Here is a 22,500-nt window from a genome sequence, read left to right as displayed (position 1 = left end):
AGCTTCCTTATTTTACGTGAGTACTTGATATCATGAAATGACTTGTAGAATTCAAAATGCAAGAACCTGAATTAGCAAGTGAACTATTAATCAAGAGTTTGGACGTGTATTTCATCATAATAAAAATAAAAACAATTAAATTTTATTTTGCGAGTGGCGTTTCTCACTATATTGTGTGATATTTAGGAATCTGCAGTATTTCATTTTTCGGTAGTCATACTTGTCAGTCAGTAAAACAACACCTTAACGTAGTTCCACCCTCCTGTGATGTCATAAGATTTCACAAAGTCAATGATTTGATAAGATTTATGCATGACAGGAACATAAATTTTGATGGAGTCTTTTTCAATAGTTATTGTAAACAATCTTGTTAACCATAAAATACTTCAAAAGAATAAAACCTAAAATTCTAGAGGGATGGAATTACCTTAATTCTGTGACTTCTTTCCATTCTCTTTCTTTTTGAGCAGCCAATTCCTTCCAGTTACCTTGTGTGTCCATTCTCATTCCCTCATCTTATGAAAGATAACAAAACATACTCAATTCAATTCTATCAGTAAATCAATGCTGCTACATGTAGCTAATTAAACATACTAACAATCTGAACACAGTACACTCAATTATACTGTAATAGGAAGGGAGAAAATGGAACAAATCTGACTAAGATTCGAGCCTGCCCCCGGACTGTTTAGTTAGGTGCTCTAATAACTAAGCTATCTGGCCACTGGCAATTGAACCTGGGTGACCACCACATTCCTCTCACCTTCATCATCCCAGACTCACAAACCATGACCTTAAATTTATCCCCTCCCAAGCATTTTCACATGTCAGTTTCAAGGTCAGGTCAATGGCTCTAAATGTAACAGAATGAGATAATACTAATTGCGGCAAGATCCCTCTTGTCTGTGATTGGTTGTGATATTTTGAGTGATACCTACACTGATGTAGACCATACGATAAGATAAGATAAGTTTTATTCCAATTTTGGGCCCAGAGGGCATAACACCAAGACAGTTTATAAAGAAGGAAATTTCAAAAAAGAAAGAAAATTTACAACATTAACTACAGGTTACATGGACTGCAAACTACATGCGGATATAGCATGTTGGGGAAATGAGTACATACATATATGAATTGCTTATCAGGTGTATACACAAGTAAATGGACAATATCAGTATTATACTAACATATGAATAATAAACTATAATGATTTTTGCAGTTTTAAAGCATCACATCTTTTTCTGAAAGTTTGAACTAAATATTCACTCAATTTGTCAATTACTAGTTTGTCTTCATTAATCATCAACCAAGTAAATTTGTCCTTATTTGTTAAATAGATAAAATTTTTGTTGAGCTTGTATATACCATTAAAAAACATTTTTCTCTCTTCAGACCATATATACATTGATTTAGGATTCAGTTAAAATGTCACAGCCAAGCCTAGATGCAATAATGTAACTCTCTCCATTTTCCCCCCTGACATTTTCGGGTGAGGGCTACAATTCTAAAGGTTCTTCATATTAAATGGTGCAAAATTATTTTTTGAATAACCTATGTTTACATTGAAAAGAAATACAAACTTTGGACTTGGGTATGTTTAATAACGGTGTTTTTCGTTAAATTTCATGTACAACATGCAAAATTCTTTGTCTGCTGTTATGTTTATTATCGTGAGATCTTGTAAGTGAAGAGATGGAGCTTATCCATATTTGGACAGCACACTGAAAAATCAAAACATTGTTGACAATCAGTGCAAAAATATAGTTGTTCGACATGAACTCGAGTTAATCAAACCAAAAAAAAAAAAGAAAGGAAAATCATATGATGGTAGAAAAAGTTTACATCCTGCTTTCTTTTTTAACTTGATATCAAATTTAAACTTCTCCAATACCAATGAAAGTCTTTTCTCCTCAATACTCATACATTGTTGTAAATACTACCTTATATGGGTATATATGAAAATAACTTGACAACTGGAAGTTCAGCTTCAGTACATCGAACATGGTACACAAACATGAATCAAGATATTGGGAATATCAAAATTTATAAAAATAATAGAGTCTCACAAATTGCAAGTTACAGGTTGTAAATTTATATATAGACTAAGAAACTTATACCATCATTTTTGTTTTTATGTAAAGAAAACTAGAAAATGTTTAGAATTATCGATATGTTGCAGGAATAAGTCACTCCTGCATTTGCACCAATAGAGAGATCCTAAGGAGTTGTAGCCCTCTCCCCCGAAAAAAAAATTGGAGAGGACTATATCAATGTAGTTAAGCCAATCTAAACAGAACACCCCCACCTCCCAATCTCTGGTCAGGTACATTAAATACAAGCTAGACACCTACATGTATACAACGTGTAACTTTCACCACTGTAATAGATTCAAATAAGTTGCAGATATCCATATCTCTAATAACATTCTAAAATACAATGAATTATGATGATTTAATCGATCATTTTATAGCTGGGTAAGCATTGCATTAGGAGGTAAGAAACTTTTATATTGGCACATAGATATATTTATACATCAGGTTGGGAACACTTCCTCTCTAGCGAGATTTTCTTGCTAAAACGCGATTATCCCTCTTCAGCGAGAAAGTAAACATTACCTTAAATAGGAAAATGGCAAATTCCGTGAAATGCTGAATAAGTGCGACAAGCAATCAACATGATGCAAATTGTCTCTATAAAATTGACAACACAGTCAGAAACTTTCATATCAACGTTGCTGTATTAGAATGAAGGAGGTTGAAATTCAATGCACATCGTGAGTGTTTTTGTTTTGATTAATATATTTGCAGAAGTATCAGACATTTTGTACTTTTTCTTCTTTTCACGTGAAACACGAAGAGATGTACTCAACAGGTGTTTTTCTCGATTGTAGGGAATATAGTTACTTTCGCTAAAGAGGGATAATAGCGTTTTCGCGAGAATATCTCGCGGTAGGGAAAGTGTTCCCAACATGTACATGTACGTGTTGGGGCCTGTCATCTCTACAAAAATACTCTTAGTTTATGCACTTTTGAGAGAACATTGGTGAATCATTTTACCTGCTTCTTTAAAAAGGTCGTCATAATTATGGTATTCGCCTGAAAATGTATAAATATTTAGATTTTCTATGACTGCATTTTCCTTAACACCACACACCACTTGTTGAAATCCAAATTTTTTGTTATTGATGTCTTTTGGTTGTCGCAAAATATCCCTGTCTGTTGATATTAGTTTTTTCTGCTTAATTAAGACTAAAATAATATGTATTTCAATGAAATTAATCATTTATTCCATTTACTTATAATCCATATCACACAAGTCTTAAAAGACAATTATTTTAATAATTTTTTCGTAACTTCATGCATGTCGAAATCGTAAACTTCCGGTGCCTTGTGAAGCACATGAAATTTGAACACATTGGTTGATTGAATATTGACTGAGCTGTGAACACTCAGTTAGACAGCGAAATCAGACAGGTACTTGGAGTAAATTTGCCCTATTGCATATTTTCAAAAAGAATATGCTAAATAATTACATTGCAGGATACTTTATAAACTGTTCTGCCAAAACCTGAGTTAAACACGTTTTTAAAATACCATCACCATGCAATATGTTTTCGGTTGAAGCTGAGAGTCGGTCGAAATATTATAGTCAACGACTTTGATAGAGCTAGTTATTGCTACTGAGCTACATACAAATCTACCTACATATGTATTAAAACTTGGTCATTCTTAAATACACCCTTACTATGTATTGTGGGGCCTTTTTCATTGTTATCTAATATCCAACAAAAAATGGATATTATAGGGAAGGTTATGCAATTTTTTTTTATATTTCTTATGGTTATTCTTAATATGTCGACGGTGCTACCGTTTGAGCGAGCGAAGCTTCATGTATGCACATATTTTGTAATGTTCATGGTTTGATTAGGTTCAATTTAAACAATATCTATTTGCCAAATACTCATTACATGAATTTTCGCCCAGGATTTTATATTAAAAATCATTAAAGGACACATCTTGTGTTTTCAAAGTATACAGAATTATATGCATTTTGTCTTCCTTATGCTTATAGAAATTAATTGTAATAGTTCGTTCACTGAAGTATTGCGATAATTAGCCACAATACGGACTTAAATCTAAGCCCTGATTTCAAAAAGCCTAGTTAATTAGATAGGTAGTCACGTGGTACAGTGACGTCATATGCGACCTTCGTCAATCAACTTGTTGTAAAAGTAGTGTTAGATATGTTTCAAAAGTCGGTTTTTAGGGGCTTAATTTGTCTACCATGGATAACCTTTATTTCGATGTTGACAAATTTCCCGAGTCTTATATCTTTTAGCCACCAGTGCATACAAATAGCGACCCAAATGTAGCGAGGAAAGTGAGTATGATATCTGTATAGATTTGCGAGTAAATAATGTTTACATGGAATCACTGTCTAAACACTATTTGGTAATGCCATTTCTGTAAACAACTGTAATTAGCGTTGTTGCTTTTCTAAAATAAACAGTGCAATTATTATTAAATTTATTTTTGGAGAAGTTAGATAGGCCTAAATTATGATATGATTATGTATCATTGACAACTACATGTAGGCCTACTGTCACGGATGCATTTCGAAAATAATAATAATAATAATGATCAAACGTGTGAAAATCACAATACTTTAAAATTATTTTATTCAAGCAATTTTATTAATCATTATTATTTTTTATCTACACGTTGTTACTTAGGCAGTGGGAGCGCGGCGTACTGTTGTTGTAAACACGTACGCGTTCCTTAAAAAAAATGAAAGCATTATAATTCAATTCAAAGTTGGGAAATATCATGTTTTATTATTTATAATTGAAAGTTCAATTATCTTTTATTTTTAAATTTCTTTTTTAAACTTCCAGTTGGTAGACACTGCTAGCAAAGTTCTGCGTATATGTTGTTACAAGGTGAAGGTCAGTTGGTGCGAGTGTGTATTGAATTTGAGAGCAGAACGGAAAGCATATGCCGTAGGCCTATATGTAACAGTGTGTAGCTTCGATAGAACCATTTTCTCGCAGTTTATCTACGTCTTTGTCCAAGTGCTTATTTGAAAAAGTACAGGGACAAATTCTACTGGGTTTTTTAAGGCAAAGTCGTTGTGTCGACAAAAATTATTCACGACTTGTCCCTCATACCTTCCTTCGAAAATTGAAAAAAACACAGTCCAAATCCTCTCTACTGATAGCAAGTACACCCTTAAACGGCACAAAACACCCTAATGCAGTGTTATTTACAAGCCGTTAATTTGATAATTGTTTGTTTGTCAACTAAATCTAATCTGTTTATGAAATGGCTAACAAATGTTTTCAAATCTTCTCGCTCGAGGTCGCATATGACGTCACAGATAATGGCGCGTAAAATATCGAAGAAAATATGCATATCGCAAGATTTGAATTTCATCGCTTTCAAACTCGAAAACTACGCAAACTGTTTCATTTAAAACACATGTAAAGTAGTTTTAGGCATGAAATGAATTAATTTTGCTGAAAAAATTAAAAAGTTTAAAAACATGCGATGTGTCCTTTAAAACATGTATACATGGATGTGATTAAAACATTTTTATGCTATATATACATTTTACTGTGACTGGCTTAACCTTTGATGCATGACCTGTTCTGAACTTTATGCTCTCAGCCTCTACTTTCCTTTTTTTCTTTTCTCAATCTTTTCAAGTTACTAATTGAATGATAAAAATGCCCAAACCTTTCAAGTTTGTAAAAATATGTTTAAACAGCACTGCCTTTAAACACAAAACGCATTTCAATATAATGAAAATTTAAAAGTAAATCGATAAATTCAACTATTGGACATGTATATCCCCCCCCCCCTTTGCGAACCTATCTAGAATAAAATTAAATTCATATGATAATCCCCTTGTAGCAATGGTATGTTCCAAAAGAGAAAAATGGAAAAAATTTCATAATATTGTACATAATCCTAGTTGTAACACAATGAAGAAATATTTCACCATTCACATACAATCATTGAATAAAATTGCAACATCATTGAATTCAACCCCTCTCCACTGTTGTTGTGAGGATACATTAATTAAGATTAATTCACAAAACTAGAATTAATTAATGATTTTTCAGTCGTTAATAGCAAGTGGCATGGTTGGTTATCATGAGGGAGAGGGGGGTGTCATCGTGGTTTGCATTACCAGACATGTTTAAAAAAGGAAATGGATTTATAAGCACTTATTATTTTTAGTCGCAGGAAAAAACCCAAAGATTTAAAAAAAATGTTTTCAATCCGACCGAATTCCATCGATTTTTTGCGATTTCTTAAATAGCACTAATTCAGTACCTGTGATTCCTCACATATTCTAACAATTTTTAAAAAGTTAGTCTCCCTTTTTTATTGTTAGAATAATAAATTCCTATTGAGAATTTAGTATTTTATTCAAATTTGTGGTTTGCAGTCGATTATACTCAATTTGTATTCGATGCCATATTACGTATGCCTAATGTTTACGTATATTCAATATTGTCCCGGTAGTATGACTTTTACAAATGGAAATAACAGGTACCAGTACGTCAAAACGTAGACGTGACATCACACATCATCTTAGCCTGCCTTTCATAAACATAGCACTTCGTTAAACATTTTGCCTAGTGATGCACTGAAATTTAGAGCAAGGAGGCCATGAGATTAGGATGATAATCCACATAAGTTCACAATCATATTCCAAGGTGTGACTTTGCGAGATCTCAGCCATTTTTGACAAGGGACTTCTGGGATTGGCGTCAAAAAATTTTCCTTGTTAGAGGTTTAGATTTAGCTAGGATTATTTCCTGCGCTCTAGTCATTAGAGCTCGCAGTATGAACCAGCGCTTTGCGCTGGCTTGCTATTATAACTATATTGGGTTGTTAAAGATTTTGACCCTTTGTAAGTTTAGTCTCTAGAAATGTGCATTCTGTTACCAGTGATTTTTTAAGGCCCATTTTGGGTCCGAATTTCGGCCCTTTCCCCTCCTAAAAATTGCCATTTTTCCCCAATAATAAAACTATAAAAGGGAAATTGTATATGAAAAAAATAAACATTCGATGTGAATTATACACATAAGACTTAACAAAGAGTTATGGGAATGATGATTTGGATAGAATAGTTGAAAATTTTAGAAGGTTAAAGTAAATTAGATGTGTAAAATAAAGATAATATAATGTTTGATATGATTTTAAAACTTATTTACGATAAAATTGAATTCTCAATTTGACTGAAATGTTGACAATTTTTCCCAATTCAAAAGCCACAGGACCCTTGTAAAAAATGTAAAAAGAACTGTTTTCAGGCAGAATTTGCCATCAGAGTAGTGCCATAAATGAGTCAACTTTCATGTCAGTTGGATCTCACTTGTCCTTTCTGTAACTGAAAAGAAGACTCGGACCTTGATCTTGAGCGTAAAGATTGCATTGAATCAATGCAATTATTTGCCGGATGCTCTCATCAGAGGCACTACTCTGGATGAGGTTAAAAAGCTAGGACCAAATCCATGTATAATGTGTTATTTCTAAGATTAATTTTCACAACATATTCAGCCTTGATATCATTTATGTCTTTATCACTCTACCACATAAAGCGGAAATTGATAGTGGTGGAATATCTGGGTCTTGGCTGCACTTGTTTTAGCCCCCCCCCCCCCCCCCCCCCCCCCCCGAAGCTTGCGTTTCATATCATAACGTATGTCTGTGACATCATAGTTACATTTTCTACACATGGCAACATATTTTGATCTACATACAAGGTTAATTTGTGGTTCCGGAAATAACAGAGTAGTTACGATTGCTTTTGTGTTTTAATTATGCTATATATTCATTAACAAGTATCGTTTGTTAGAAAAGACCATTCTGAAGTCATTTTTGCTCTCATAAATATGAAATTTAAAACATTTAAGGAGACAAGTTTTCTGTTATTTCCGGAACCACAAATACATCAACTTTTAGCTCTCCATTTCTTCATGAAATTACGTCCCCAAGAACCAGCAAAATTTTGCTTACCCACTATTAAATTCATTTAAAACAATCACTTTTCAAAATTATTTTCGTAGAATTTATACCGTGACGTTTACACCATTAACAACATAAATATCTGCAGTTTCTGGTCTCAATATCTTAATCCCCCCCCCCCTCGAACAACCATACATATTTATATTACTGTAAGAACATCACAATCAAGGTTTTCATTCCACTTTTACAAAAGATTCCATAAGGAAATGGAGTGCTAAAAGTTGATGTTAAAGTTTCAGTAGTCATATTTCTGCAATTATTGGTCAACGTTTAATTAACGGTAATTACAACGACATTTAACAGTCAGATAAAGGAGTCTAACTGTGATAATGTTCAGACATTGTGATTATACATGTCAATAAATTCCATTACTTGATATATTGAAATTCTGATTCATGAACAAAAGGAACGAAGAATTCAAATGTCTATGTTATCTATTTTGAGAGAAAAAGCCACTTCAATGACAATTGTGATTATAATCGATTATTAATCGATTACATGCATCCGATTATTACTGATAATCGATTATGGTTTTTGGTCCAATTGCCCATCACTACTTCACTGTAATAAGTATCATTAGCCTAGGAGAATGAATTGTTGAGTCAAGATGCAATTCTTGTTGAATGTGAGATATTGAAAAGGCATAGTAAATTGGAACAGTAGCAAAAACAATTTGTAGGGCTGAAATTATGTACTCATGAAACGAAACATATTGAAATACATTTTAATGTCAATACAGTTACCTTCAATATGATACCCTACAGGAGAAGTAGTCTGGTTTGTTTGTATTCTATGAGGATATAAAACCATGAAAATATAGGATTATTGTAAATTAAGCAGAAATTATCCTGTACATTTATAGATAGATAGATATTATGGATAGATAGTCTGAGTATTGAGCAAAAAAATTCGGATTTCTCATTTTGAATTGATATTTCCATTATTTATAGTAACTTACATCAACAACAACAAAAAGGGATAACATCTTTTTAATATACTTGAAGTCAATAGTTAGTGAGATCCCTATGTCGCTCTATATATTGAGTGATTTGCTGATGCTTACTGTCTACAAGGTTGTCAATGTAGCTTTGATTCAGGCCCATCCAGACATTTTTGACAGAACATTTCCAGTCCATAATGTTACCTGGCTGATTTTTCACTATGCAGTCTTTCATGACCTGCTACACATTTTCTATCAGATTTATGTCTGGTGAGGCAGCAGACCATTCCATGATGATCACGTGATTCTGTGAACCAGTCCTGGGTGTATGCTGCTGTGTGTGGTCTCACATTGTTCTGTTGCAGAATGTATATCAGATTGTATGTTGCAATACTTAAATGCAACAGTACCTCTTCCAAGATGCTTTGGTACCATTTCCAACAATATCTAAACTTGCCCATCTTTTCATAGTACATCTGATAAACTGAAAACGGCCTTTATTTTTAATAACCGCATTGCCAAAATCATAATTTTGGTGTTTGATGCACCAGTTTATGTTCTCTATTTATAAGTGGCACCTTTTGGGGGCACAGATTTAGAATAATTGATTCAAGCCAAAGTCTGACTCATAGTCCATTTGGACACTAAAGCTAACCCTCTCCACACACCATCAAACACCATCACTCACGATTTGCTGTGCTGAGGATGAGAAACAACAATTTGTACAGCCCATTTTGATGTCATTTTCTTTTGGCCAGGTCCTGTGCACTGTTATCTCTTATGTTTCATCACGAAATCTCTTCAGATCATCATGCACAGTAGATTTCAGTGTGTTTGTTATTTCACACAATTTTTGTGAATGTGTGATTCCGCTTTCTTATAAAGTTAAAAGAAGTTTTCTATTGTCAATTTCTAACATCTCCAGAAATATGTAGTCTGCTGAACGTGTCTTCCTGTGACATCACATATTGACGGGGGAATCATGTCAAAATCTGTCCCAGTATTCTGTTCCTAGATTAATTACAAGATTTAATATTTATTGTTCCCCAACACAACGCAGAAGGGGACATAGAAATACCGGTGTCCGTCCCATTTCACTTTGTGGATGTAATCCTCCGAAACCACTCATTGGATGTTGTTCAAATTTTGTAGGATTGTTAGTCACCATATGTAGTTAATCATATTGCACCACCATTTTGATTTGACAAATTTTACAGGAGTAAAGGGACTTTGTTGAATCTGTACATGCTACACTATAGGAACACTTTGTGGAAGCAACTCCTCAGAGACCGCTGTACAGATTTTGTTAAAATTTTGTAGGATTGTTAGTCACCATAACTATGTAGTTGATCATATTTTGCTGCCATTTGAATTCGACAGATTTTACAAGAGTTAGGGGACTTTTGTGCTTCAACTTTTTTTGCGGTGGCGGGGGACATGGCTACGCGTAGCAATCTTGTTTTAAAAGATAATCAAATTGTAAATGCATGCAGACATATCTGGATTTTTTGTACAATATCATAAATGGATAGATAAATAGGCTCAGTGGGAATTGTATATGAAAAAAATGATTTGTATTTCTTTTTCAGATATGTCGGATACATCAGAAAATGAAGATTACAGTGAGAAAGTCATTGATGGGACTCTGAATTTATCCTCCCAGGATCTTATTAGACTTCCTCCTCAGATCGTCAATGGAATTGGTCCCAATATTACTAAATTACTGCTGGACTTCAATGAGATTATTGAACTTCCACCTTCTTTTGGCGAGGCTTGTGTTAATCTTCAGGTACTTTCTCTGGGTGGAAATCACTTAAAGGAGTTGCCACAAAACATAGGGAATTTGTGTCAGTTGAGAGAGTTACATGGAATTGAAAATGCACTTGAGACTCTCCCAGACTCATTGTGCAAATTACGTAACTTAGAAGTGTTGAAATTAACAGGTAACCAACTTCAAGCACTACCCAATGACCTTGGTGAAATTTGTTGTCTTAAAGCACTTTACTGTGATGAAAATAAGTTGACAAAACTGCCTTTAACATTTGGATTATTTACACAACTTGAAATCTTGGAACTGAGTGATAACGCTCTCACTGTCATTCGAGAAGGGATTGGTCAATTGAAGTCGTTAAAGATATTTAATGTGTCAAATAATAAATTGGAAAAGGTTCACAATAGTTTGGGAGATCTTGAAAAACTTGAGATGGTTGATTTATCTGGTAATCATTTGGAGAATTTACCAGATCATTTTAAGTCAGCAACTTGCATTCAGAAGTTTTATTGTGATGAAAATCGACTGGTTGACATTCCATTGTGGGTGTCAGAAATGAGGGAGGCACTGGAAATCACCCTGAGTAACAACCAGTTTTCAAAATGTGCCATAAGTGAGAAAATGGGATCTGCCTGTACTAAACTGACACTACTAGATGTTGGTGGAAATTTCATGGACAATATTCCAAACTCGTTTGGAAACATGAACAATTTGAAGACACTGCGACTTGGAAGTTGTATTGAAGAACTGGAAAGAAGAGCCTTTCAAAATGGCAACTGGTTGATGTATCTACCAGACAGTTTTTGTGATCTGACGAGATTGACAGTGTTGTACTTGGATGAAAACTTGCTGCAGGAATTGCCGAAAAACTTTGGAAATCTGGTGAACTTGGAATTCTTAGACTTGGGTAAGGAATTTACTTTAGAATGTGACTGTATACCAGGTCTGCAGAGGATAGAAGGAAACATAAAAAATTGACATGTATATACATTTGTATGGCAGTTACAGTGTCGAATCTGAAACAAACATGAGTATGTGCAGCTTTAGGCCCAAAAGAAATATATGTTGGTTTCCACTTTGCCGACCGACCCTAAAAATTTCTGCCAACCCTGACACATTTTTTTTCCATTCTCACAGATTTTGTGAATGTCATCATTACAATAAGAGTATATTCATTGACTTATTAAGTTATTTATTTAATGCACAAATACTAGACAGATTCCAAAACACAGAAACAGTTTTTGTTTACAGTACAGTGGAAGAAATGCTTTGATTCATCATATAACTTTTATTTGATTACTAGATAATCACTATATTTTAAGCATAGTAGAATACTAAATCATTAAAAAATAATTCAACGTATAGAATAAAAAAAACCACTAACTACCTACCTACCGACCGTTAAAAATTTTTAAGTGAACAGGTGAAAGTGGAAACCAACGGTTTTTTTTTTGCCTTATGAAATGTGTTTCCCAGATATCATTATACATGTATTTAGTCCCCAACACTATAATGAATTTGACAATAAGTGAAAATTTAAATACAATAATTATAGAATATGGATTGAATATTGAGAAATATGCCAGTCTGAAGTTGTTACATGGTAAATTGGACCTAGGAAGTTCACTTTTGCTGTCCACTTTATCGCGCAGTGATCGAGTGTGGGCATATTTTGTGATCTTCAGTCAATAACCTATTCATTATATATTTTTTCAAATTCTAGAATTTATGTTTTTAGTAGCAGACAAAGTAATTATGGCAACTATTATTAGTAAACACATTTGACATAAAAATCATTGACTTAGCAGATGTGATGTCACAAATGAGAGAAAAGTATTCCCGAGGCATCTATTATAGCTCAGTAAAGTCTGGATACTCTCTATAGAATCTATTATAGCTCAGTAAAGTCTGGATACTCTCTACAGAATCTATTATAGCTCAGTAAAGTCTGGATACTCTCTATAGAATCTATTATAGCTCAGTAAAGTCTGGATACTGTATATAGAATCTATTATAGCTCAGTAAAGTCTGGATATTCTCTATAGAATCTATTATAGCTCAGTAAAGTCTGGATACTCTATATAGAATCTATTATAGCTCAGTAAAGTCTGGATACTCTATAGAATCTATTATAGCTCAATAAAGTCTGGATACTCTCTATAGAGTCTATTATAGCTCAGTAAAGCCTGGATACTCTCTACAGAATCTATTATAGCTCAGTAAAGTCTGGATACTCTCTATAGAATCTACTATAGCTCAGTAAAAGTCTGGATACTCTCTATAGAATCTATTATAGCTCAGTAAAGTCTGGATACTCTCTATAGAATCTATTATAGCTCAGTAAAGCCTGGATACTTTCTACAGAATCTATTATAGCTCAGTAAAGTCTGGATACTCTCTGTAGAATCTATTATAGCTCAGTAAAGTCTGGATACTCTCTATAGAATCTATTATAGCTCAGTAAAGCCTGGATACTTTCTACAGAATCTATTATAGCTCAGTAAAGCCTGGATACTTTCTACAGAATCTATTATAGCTCAGTAAAGTCTGGATACTCTCTATAGAATCTATTATAGCTCAGTAAAGTCTGAATAATCTATATAGAATCTATTGTAGCTCAGTAATGTCTGCAATTGTACTCTCTATAGAATCTATAATGGAAAAAATATCAAAATATGTAATTTAATGAAATATATATACATGTATGATTATTGCTATAGCATGTAGATTAGACAGTGGTTAGTTTTATATTTAAGTATGATAAATGAAGTTTTCATTTATGCCTATGCGCATTTGAAATAACACATTACACAGTTTATATCGTAATCTTTATTTCAGGCCAGAATGCATTACATGAGCTTCCAGAATCATTCTGTAAGATGAGGGCTTTAAAAATTTGCCAGTTATCAAAAAACAAGATTCAGATTTTACCCTCAGCATTTGGTGACCTTTCTGCACTAGAGGATCTTCGTCTTGATAACAACATGGTAATATATTATCATGTGTATCTATACTATTACATCTATTTTAAAGAATTTTTGGTGACTGTTTCAATCTTTGTTTTGGTAAAAGCATTGATCATGATAAACAATAGAAAAAATCTTTGTACTAGGTAATTTAAGGCAGACTGCCTGTAACTTACATCAGCATCAGCACAACTGAAAATGACACATTCTTTGTTGTAATCATTAATTTGTGCTTCTGTCACCTGTGATAGATAAATTAGATGAATATAGAATTTCATGTATTAGGGCAACCATAAATTAGTGCTCCTGCTTCAGCACCAAAGACTCTAAGATATGTACACACACAGTGATTATTTATATTTTATAGCTAGAGGAACTGCCAGCGTCTTTTAACAATCTGACGGGGTTGAAGTCATTAGACCTGTTCAACAACAAGTTAACAGAAATCCCAGTCGCTTTGAATTACTTTAAAAAATTGGTGCGTCTGGACTTATCAGAGGTAAAAAATAAATTTAGTAATGGAGAAAAAGTAGATTATAACAGATTTTTATCAACATGAGAGTAAAACCACTAATGGCTTTTTTAATAGTGATTTGTTATTTTGATAACACAAAACCTTTTCCCCCATTCATTGGTTTTTAGCTAAACAGGGAATTCCATCATAAGTTTTCATGAAGTTTTAATCTATTTACATAGATTTCATGCAAAAATTATTTATTGGTGTCATTGACCGGTTAATATTTTTCTGTCATCCCCCCAAAAGTTGAACACTGTATTAGCAATTCAGTTTGAATATTGAATCACTCAAGACATTTTGGGGGAAATATCACTATTGTAGTTAATTCTAAATAAAAATCAACAGATGACTTATTCTTTTGGTTTGTTCTGGAAGTTGAAAATTTCAATCAATTTTGAATATGACCAAGACTGTCAGATACATATGTATGAGATATACATGTACTTTAAATTCAGTTCACTTATTTACATTATATCTTGTTAAAGTCCATTTTGAAATGAAATTCATGAAATTTTGAATTCAAGACTTTTTTTTATGTCCAGTTTACATCAATCTTTTGGCTAGGTTATATTTTACTCCAGTTTTAATGTCATTGTTTTGGCTTACAGTGAAAATAGCAAAAATTGAACTGCAGGAAAATGAAGACAGTAGACAGTAGTTAGAACAGTTTGTTTGACATTTCACTGTAGACAGTAGTTACAACAGTTTGTTTGACATTCTACTGTAGACAGTAGTTAGAACAGTTTGTTTGACATTACACTGTAGACAGTAGTTACAACAGTTTGTTTGACATTCTACAGTAGACAGTAGTTAGAACAGTTTGTTTGACATTACACTGTAGACAGTAGTTACAACAGTTTGTTTGACATTACACTGTAGACAGTAGTTAGAACAGTTTGTTTGACATTACACTGTAGACAGTAGTTACAACAGTTTGTTTGACATTACACTGTAGACAGTAGTTACAACAGTTTGTTTGACATTCTACTGTAGACAGTAGTTAGAACAGTTTGTTTGACATTACACTGTAGACAGTAGTTAGAACAGTTTGTTTGACATTCTACTGTAGACAGTAGTTACAACAGTTTGTTTGACATCCCACTGTAGACAGTAGTTAGAACAGTTTGTTTGACATTCTACAGTAGACAGTAGTTAGAACAGTTTGTTTGACATTTCACTGTAGACAGTAGTTAGAACAGTTTGTTTGACATTCTACTGTAGACAGTAGTTACAACAGTTTGTTTGATATCCCACTGTAGACAGTAGTTAGAACAGTTTGTTTGACATTCTACAGTAGACAGTAGTTAGAACAGTTTGTTTGACATTACACTGTAGACAGTAGTTACAACAGTTTGTTTGACATTCTACAGTAGACAGTAGTTAGAACAGTTTGTTTGACATTCTACTGTAGACAGTAGTTAGAACAGTTTGTTTGACATTTCACTGTAGACAGTAGTTAGAACAGTTTGTTTGACATTACACTGTAGACAGTAGTTAGAACAGTTTGTTTGACATTACACTGTAGACAGTAGTTACAACAGTTTGTTTGACATTCTACTGTAGACAGTAGTTAGAACAGTTTGTTTGACATTCCACTGTAGACAGTAGTTAGAACAGTTTGTTTGACATTCTACTGTAGACAGTAGTTAGAACAGTTTGTTTGACATTTCACTGTAGACAGTAGTTAGAACAGTTTGTTTGACATTCTACTGTAGACAGTAGTTACAACAGTTTGTTTGACATTCCAGAATCATTTCAACATTCCCTGGTATGATGTTCCACAAATCGTCAGACAATCACACTATGCTCCGCGTAATCCTGAACTGAAAAATAACTGGCGTGGTCGAGCTCGACAAGATTTATCAATGATGGAGGACAAAATCATCAAGGTAGTGAAAACATGAATTTACTCTTCATTATCTCAAGAATTGTGCACATATTCATGCTCCTTTTTATATGCCCGTCATTAGACGGGACGTGTTTTGTTATAGCAATGTCTGTCCGGCTGGCTGACTGTCCTTCCAGGGTCATGTTTTCCGGGCTTTTTAGCTCACCTGAGCTGAAAGCTCAAGTGAGCTTTTCTGATCGCCAGTTGTCCGTCGTCTGTCTGTCGGTAAACTTTTTACATTTTCGACTTCTCCAAAACCACTGGGCCAATTATAACTAAACTTGGCCATAAGCATCCTTGGGTCAAGGGCTTTCAAGTTTGTTCTAATGAAGGGCCATGCCCCTTCAAAGGGGAGATAATCACAAAAATAAGGTGGGTTCAATTAAAAATTTTCTTTTCAAGGATCACTGGGCCAGAAGAGCAGAAATTTACATGAAAGCTTCCTGACATAGTGCAGATTCAAGTTTGTTAAAATCATGGCCCCCAGGGGTTGGATGGGGCTACAATAGGGGATCAAAGTTTTACATACAAATATATAGGGAAATTCTTTAAAAATCTTCTTCTCAAGAACCACTGAGTCAGAAAAGCTGAGATTTACATGAAAGCTTCCTGAATATAGTGCAGATTGAAGTTTGTAAAAATCATGATCCCCGGGGGTAAGATGGGGCCACAGTAAGGGATCAAAATTTTACATGCAAGTGTATATAGGGAAAATCATTAAAAAATCTTCTTCTTAAAAATCACTGGCCAGTGAAGTTTACATTTACATGAAAGCTTCATGACATAGTACAGATTCAAGTTTGTAAAAATCATGGCCCACGGGAGTAGGTTGGGGCCACAATAGGGATTAAAGTTTTACATGCAAATATATAGGAAAAATCTTTAAATATGAGCCAAAGTGACTCGGGTAAGCGATGTTGCCCATGGGCCTCTTGTTTCTTTAACGGATGAATGTACAACTTTCAAATTTGATCACAATATCTCCCTCAAGAATTGTAAAAGTGAGTTGGCATTTCAGCTGGATTGGTCCATCCTTGACCTACTTTAGGGCTCTAAGTATGTCAAACAGTTTTCTGGACTTTTTTTCGTTACAGATACAGACATGAAACTGAACTTGTATTCCTCTGGAAATAAGCCTAGATATTGCCCTGATATTTAGTCAAAGGCTTATTTTCAGAGGAATACAAGTTCAGTTTGCATTTCAGCTGGATTGGTCCATCTTTGACCTACTTTTGGACTAAAAATAGGTCAGACAGTTTTCCGGGCTTTTTTTTCATTACGGATACAGATATTGCCCTGATATTTAGTCAAAGGCTTCCTCTTGGAGGAAGACAAGTGCAGTAACATTTCAGCTGAATTGGCGCACTATGACCTACAGTACTTTAGGGGTAGAAGTAGGTCAAACAGTTTTCCAGATGATTTTTTTTGGTATGTTCACAGGTATTGCTCTGAATTTTAGTCACAACCTCCATTTCAGAGAAATACATAATCAGTTCACATTTCAACTTAATTGGTGGACCATGACCTACTTTAGGGCTAAAAGTAGATCAAATGGTTTCCTGGACTTTTTATCATCATAGATATTGCACCGACATTTTGTCACAACCTCACTCTCATAGAAATACATCAGTTCACATGTCAGATGGATTGGTGCACCATGACCCACTTTAAGGCTTTTCTATTCAGAATGTGTGTTGTATCAATTCAGAGTTCACAATTTGGTTCCAGGTTGAATTTCATTGTCCGACGGGCATATACATGATGTATTGTATCGTTTGCGGTGCTCTTGTTTAATCCTGTTTCTCCTGCTCATTAATCAATGGCTAATGTTGCCGTCTATTGCTCATGGAAGTCATATCTTTCTTTTCACATATCCATACTTGTTATTTACTACACGTATTTATATTTTGAATGTGACTGGGTTTTCTCTCGGATTTAATTTACGTGTTTGATAGATGGATGTTACGACAGAAGATTTGGACTTTGAACCTCCACCCAAGGATCTGGGATTGAGCGAAAATCTTTTGCGTGGTGCAGTGGACCATGGAATGTCTTTCTGGAAATCCCATGAAGGGAAGGGAAAAAGACAAAAATTTGTTCGTATGGATAATTTCAGTTTTTTGCGTGTCAGAAACCAGCATTATTCCCAGTTGGAAGATGAAGAAGAGGGAGATGACAGTGAGGATGATCAGGAGGAAGAGGAAGAGAGTGAGGTAGATGATTTTGAGCCTCCAATATTTCAACCTAAAAGAAATGGTGAGTCATGGGTATAATTCTGTTTTTAGTTTGTGCTGAATGAATGAATTTGGGAATATTTATGTTGGATTTATTTTTGTAGAAAGCTGTAGCCAGTTAATCTTATAGGAACTATTGTGGTGTCATCTCTGACTTGTTGAATATCAATTTTTCAGTGTTTTTATTCTTAAAAATCCCTGAAATCTTTTGAGTACAGTTTTTGTACATAGAAGAACATAGAGAAACTTTCTGTAAAGTTATATATCAATACAATTGACTAATCCATGGTATTCGGTGTCCCAGAAAATTGATGAAACACCAGTATTATATGAGAAGATTTCTCACATGTACTCTTTTATTAGTCCCCTACCGATAAAGTCAAAGGGGACTTTAGGTTTGCGCTCCGTCCGTCTGTCCACCTGTTTTTCTGTCTGTCCATCAGTCCAGTTTTCCGCACTTTTTTTCTCTGTTCTTGCAGATATTTATTTTATATTTAGTATGTAGCTTTGCCATAACAAGTTACAGATCAATTTTGAATTTCGTCTCGGTCCGTTGATTTTTCACTTAGTTATGGCCCTTGGACTTAGAAAAATAGCATGAATAATCAGTTTTCCAGACTTTTTATCAACATTACAATTGGTTTTCGTCTGTCGTCGTGCGTTAACAATTCAACATTTTCAACTTCTTCTTAATAACTACCAGTCCAATTCTTTTCAAATTTGGTATGAAGCATCATTGGGACAAGGGAGACATAAATTGTAAATTTCAGGACTCCAGCACCCCTGGGGCCCTAGGGGTGGGGCAAAAACTGCCCAAAATTGACCAATTTTCAAAAATCTTCTTTTCAAGAACCACACACATGTAAGAAAAACTAAATGCATAGTGATGTAGAACAGGAAAGCCTCTACCAAAATTGTAAATTTCATGATCCCAGGGGTAGGGGTTCTGACCCCAGGGCAGGGCCAAACTTAGTATATAGTGTTTATGTGTAAAACACTTTAATTACATCTTCTTTAATGCTATTGATACTAAATTGAAAGTAAATAGATATTTAGGAAGAACAAGTAGTCCTTTATCATAATTGTAAATTTCATGATCCCAGGGGTAGGGGTTTTGGTATCAGGGTGGGGACATTTTTAACGTCTTCTTGATAACTATCATTCCAATTCTTTTCAAATTTAATATGAAACATATTTGGAACAAGGGGAACGTAAATTGTAAATTTCAAGATTCCTGCACCCCTGGGGCCTTAGGGGCAGGGCAAAAACTGCCCAAAATTGACCAATTTTCAAAAATCTTCTCAAGAACTGCACATGTGTAAGAAAAATTAAATGCATGGTGATGGAGAGCAGGAAGGCCTCTACCGAAATTGTAAATTTCATGATCCCCAGGGTAGGGGTTCTGACCCCAGGGCGTGGCCAAATTTGGTATATAGTGCTTATGTGTAAAACACTTAAATAACATCTTTAGTGTGGTTGATACTATATTGACACTAAATAGATACCTGTCGTATAAGACCCGTGGTCGAGTGTATAACACCTGTGTACGGAGCGCTATGCTCCATGCCAGTGAGACCTTGGCACTGACCAAGCCAAATCTTCATCGCCTACTACGCAATGACAGGGCCATGATAAGACAGATCTGTAACATCAAGCCTGAAGATATGGCCACTGTAAGTTCAACTGAATTGCTGGGGCGGCTTGGCATCGACGACCTCGACCTCATCTTAAGGGAAAGGAGACTCCGCTGGTATGGCCACGTTGTCAGATCCAGCAGTGCAGTCAAGTGCGCTCTAAATATACAAGTTCCTGGGAGACGTAGAGTTGGTCGGCCAATGCTATCTTGGAGAGAGCTGACGGAGAAAGATCGTAGAGAATGGAAGCTCTCAACTGCCGACCCTCAAGACCGGAAAGAATGGAGATCTGAGGCGAGATCTGCCATGCGTACAGCTAGCCACCTGGAAGGTGGCCCACTAGTGTGGACACTACCCGTGATACTGCACGGAAATAAAAAGGAACCAACAAACAACAACAAGAAAGAGCAGATAGTCCTTTACCAAAATTGTAAAAATTGTAAATTTGATGATCCCAGGGGTAGGGGTTTTGGTATCAGGGTGGGACCAAAATGGTGAGTTATTAAATGTGTGAACAATAGACATTTTTAACTTCTTCTTGATAACTATAATCATTCCAATTCTTTTCAAATTTGGTATGAAGCATCTTTGGAATAAGGGGGACAGAAATTGTAAATTACATGATCCGCCTAACTTGGTATATAGTGCTAAATGGATAGAGCAGGTAGTCTTTTACCAAAATTGTAAATTTGATTTTCTCCAGAGTAATGGGTTCTGACCCCATGGTGGGGCCAAACTTAGTATATAGTATGTATGTGTAAGTTTGCTGATACTGTATAAAATCTAAATGCATACTTAGGAATAGCAGAAAAGTATGTACAAAAAATGATGAATTTCATAACGGTTATGACTTTAGGATGAATCCAAATTAGTCATATCTTTTGATGTTTTAATGTTAATACACCTATTATTTAAAGCCTTTCATCGGTGTATGCACTTTTGAGGGAAGTTTTAAGAACATATCTTGTTTATACTGTTGCTGAACATTAAAATTTAGCTTAGATATTCAGAGCAGGAAATTTTTTTCTAGATTTCATAGCCCATGGAAGTAGTGATACTTTTTCACTAGTATTCAGGTGACCGATAAGGCCTTGTTTTGGTTGTGCTTGCAGATATTCATTTGATATTTGGTACATTGCTTTGCCATAACAAGTTATAGATCAAGTTCGAATTTCGTCTCGGTCCGTTGATTTTTCATTAAGTTATGGCCCTTGGACTTAGAAAAATAGCATGAATTATTAGTTCACATCACCTACATGTCACAGTTTATTGACTTAGTTAAAGACCTAAACCTAATTATAAATTTGTCTTTTTTCTTGGTCTAGTCTCTACTCGAATAGTAGTTGATTTCCAACCATTCCTATCCTGGTTCCCCAATTTTCGCTTTTACCATAACCTACATAATGAACTTTGAATATTGTTGTGGTACAGTAATTTTTGCAACCGGTAGGGGACTATGTATTGCCATGCAATACTCTCAGAATGCTTGTTATATGAAAAGTTTTCTCACACGTACTCTTTTAGTTAAGCTAACATACTGATATTATATGTACCAATTACTATGGATTCAAATAAATTTGTCTGCCACTGTGGTCTAGAGGTAGAGCGTTCACCCCACATGTGGAAGTTCGGGATTCGAATCCCAGTCGCAACAGACCTAAGTCTTTAAAACAGGTAGTGACAGTTCCATCGCTAAACACTCGGCATCAGGTGTGAATGTCACAGGTCCTTGAAAATTACCTTAAAAATGGATGTCCCGTGTCACAGTAGGTGTGGCACGCTAAAGAACCCTCGCTGCTCAATAGCCATAAGCGCTGAGCATAGCCTGAATTTGAAGCCCTTCACCGATCTTGGTGACGTCTCCATATGAGTGAAAAATTCTCAAGAGGGATGTTAAACAAGATACGATCAATCATATGAATTTGTGGTGGCCAATTTTCAATATTCTACACATTGAGATGCAATTTTGTGGATATGGTTTGTGTACATTGTGACATTGTATTGATGGTTAGACAAATAAAATTTTTCAGGCAACGAACCGCTGGTGAACTCCCTGGACGATGGATATAATGCTATATCAGAGGTTACAGAGGGAGAGAACTGGGACGACGAGTTAGAGGAAGTGTATGATCCAAATGATATTCAGTATGGTGGGTTTGGATATACCGTATAGCAGGTTTATTCCGCAGGTCTAAAATTGGCGATTTGCTGGCTCAAAGTTATGCTGATAATTTTAGCGGAATAAATTTTGGCGGACAGGGGGAGAGTTGTCTCACTTTCAAATACTGAAGTCGCAATTGGATGCATATGTGGCGAGTGAAATTTTGGCGGAAAGCTATCCAACCGCTAAAATAAGCCAATATGATAACCCCGCAGAAAAAACCTGCTATACGGTATATATCATTAAAATGACAATAAAATGTTCTTTTCAAGTAATAATGTATATTGGAAATTTTCCCCTTATTATTCTAATATTTTAATATTTTCACCTAGACCCATTGAAAATTATTG

The 22,500-nt window shown here is 34.8% G+C and overlaps 2 protein-coding genes across 2 annotated transcripts in view; one reads left to right on the top strand and one right to left on the bottom strand.

The window, feature by feature from the left end:
• The window catches only part of LOC125671712 (coiled-coil domain-containing protein 57-like), a 14,824-nt gene extending 11,614 nt beyond the window's left edge, over positions 1 to 3,210 (bottom strand). Inside the window, exons 1-2 of the mRNA XM_048907577.2 lie at positions 3,057 to 3,210; positions 428 to 515 (exon numbers count right to left, since the gene is read on the bottom strand). Coding sequence (XP_048763534.2) covers positions 428 to 507 — 80 coding nt within the window. The 5' untranslated portion in view covers positions 508 to 515; positions 3,057 to 3,210. The remainder of the gene's footprint in view (positions 1 to 427; positions 516 to 3,056) is intronic.
• A 155-nt stretch (positions 3,211 to 3,365) lies between these two features.
• Positions 3,366 to 22,500, top strand: part of LOC125671140 (leucine-rich repeat and IQ domain-containing protein 4-like) — a 22,698-nt gene continuing 3,563 nt past the window's right edge. The window contains exons 1-7 of the mRNA XM_048906623.2: positions 3,366 to 3,473; positions 10,569 to 11,657; positions 13,589 to 13,737; positions 14,084 to 14,215; positions 15,982 to 16,122; positions 18,077 to 18,377; positions 22,020 to 22,139. Coding sequence (XP_048762580.1) covers positions 10,571 to 11,657; positions 13,589 to 13,737; positions 14,084 to 14,215; positions 15,982 to 16,122; positions 18,077 to 18,377; positions 22,020 to 22,139 — 1,930 coding nt within the window. The 5' untranslated portion in view covers positions 3,366 to 3,473; positions 10,569 to 10,570. The remainder of the gene's footprint in view (positions 3,474 to 10,568; positions 11,658 to 13,588; positions 13,738 to 14,083; positions 14,216 to 15,981; positions 16,123 to 18,076; positions 18,378 to 22,019; positions 22,140 to 22,500) is intronic.

Source organism: Ostrea edulis, chromosome 4, assembly GCF_947568905.1.
Source record: "Ostrea edulis chromosome 4, xbOstEdul1.1, whole genome shotgun sequence".
In the NCBI taxonomy this organism is placed as follows: Eukaryota; Metazoa; Mollusca; class Bivalvia; order Ostreida; family Ostreidae; genus Ostrea; species Ostrea edulis.
This window is presented reverse-complemented; position numbering and strand designations above follow the sequence as displayed.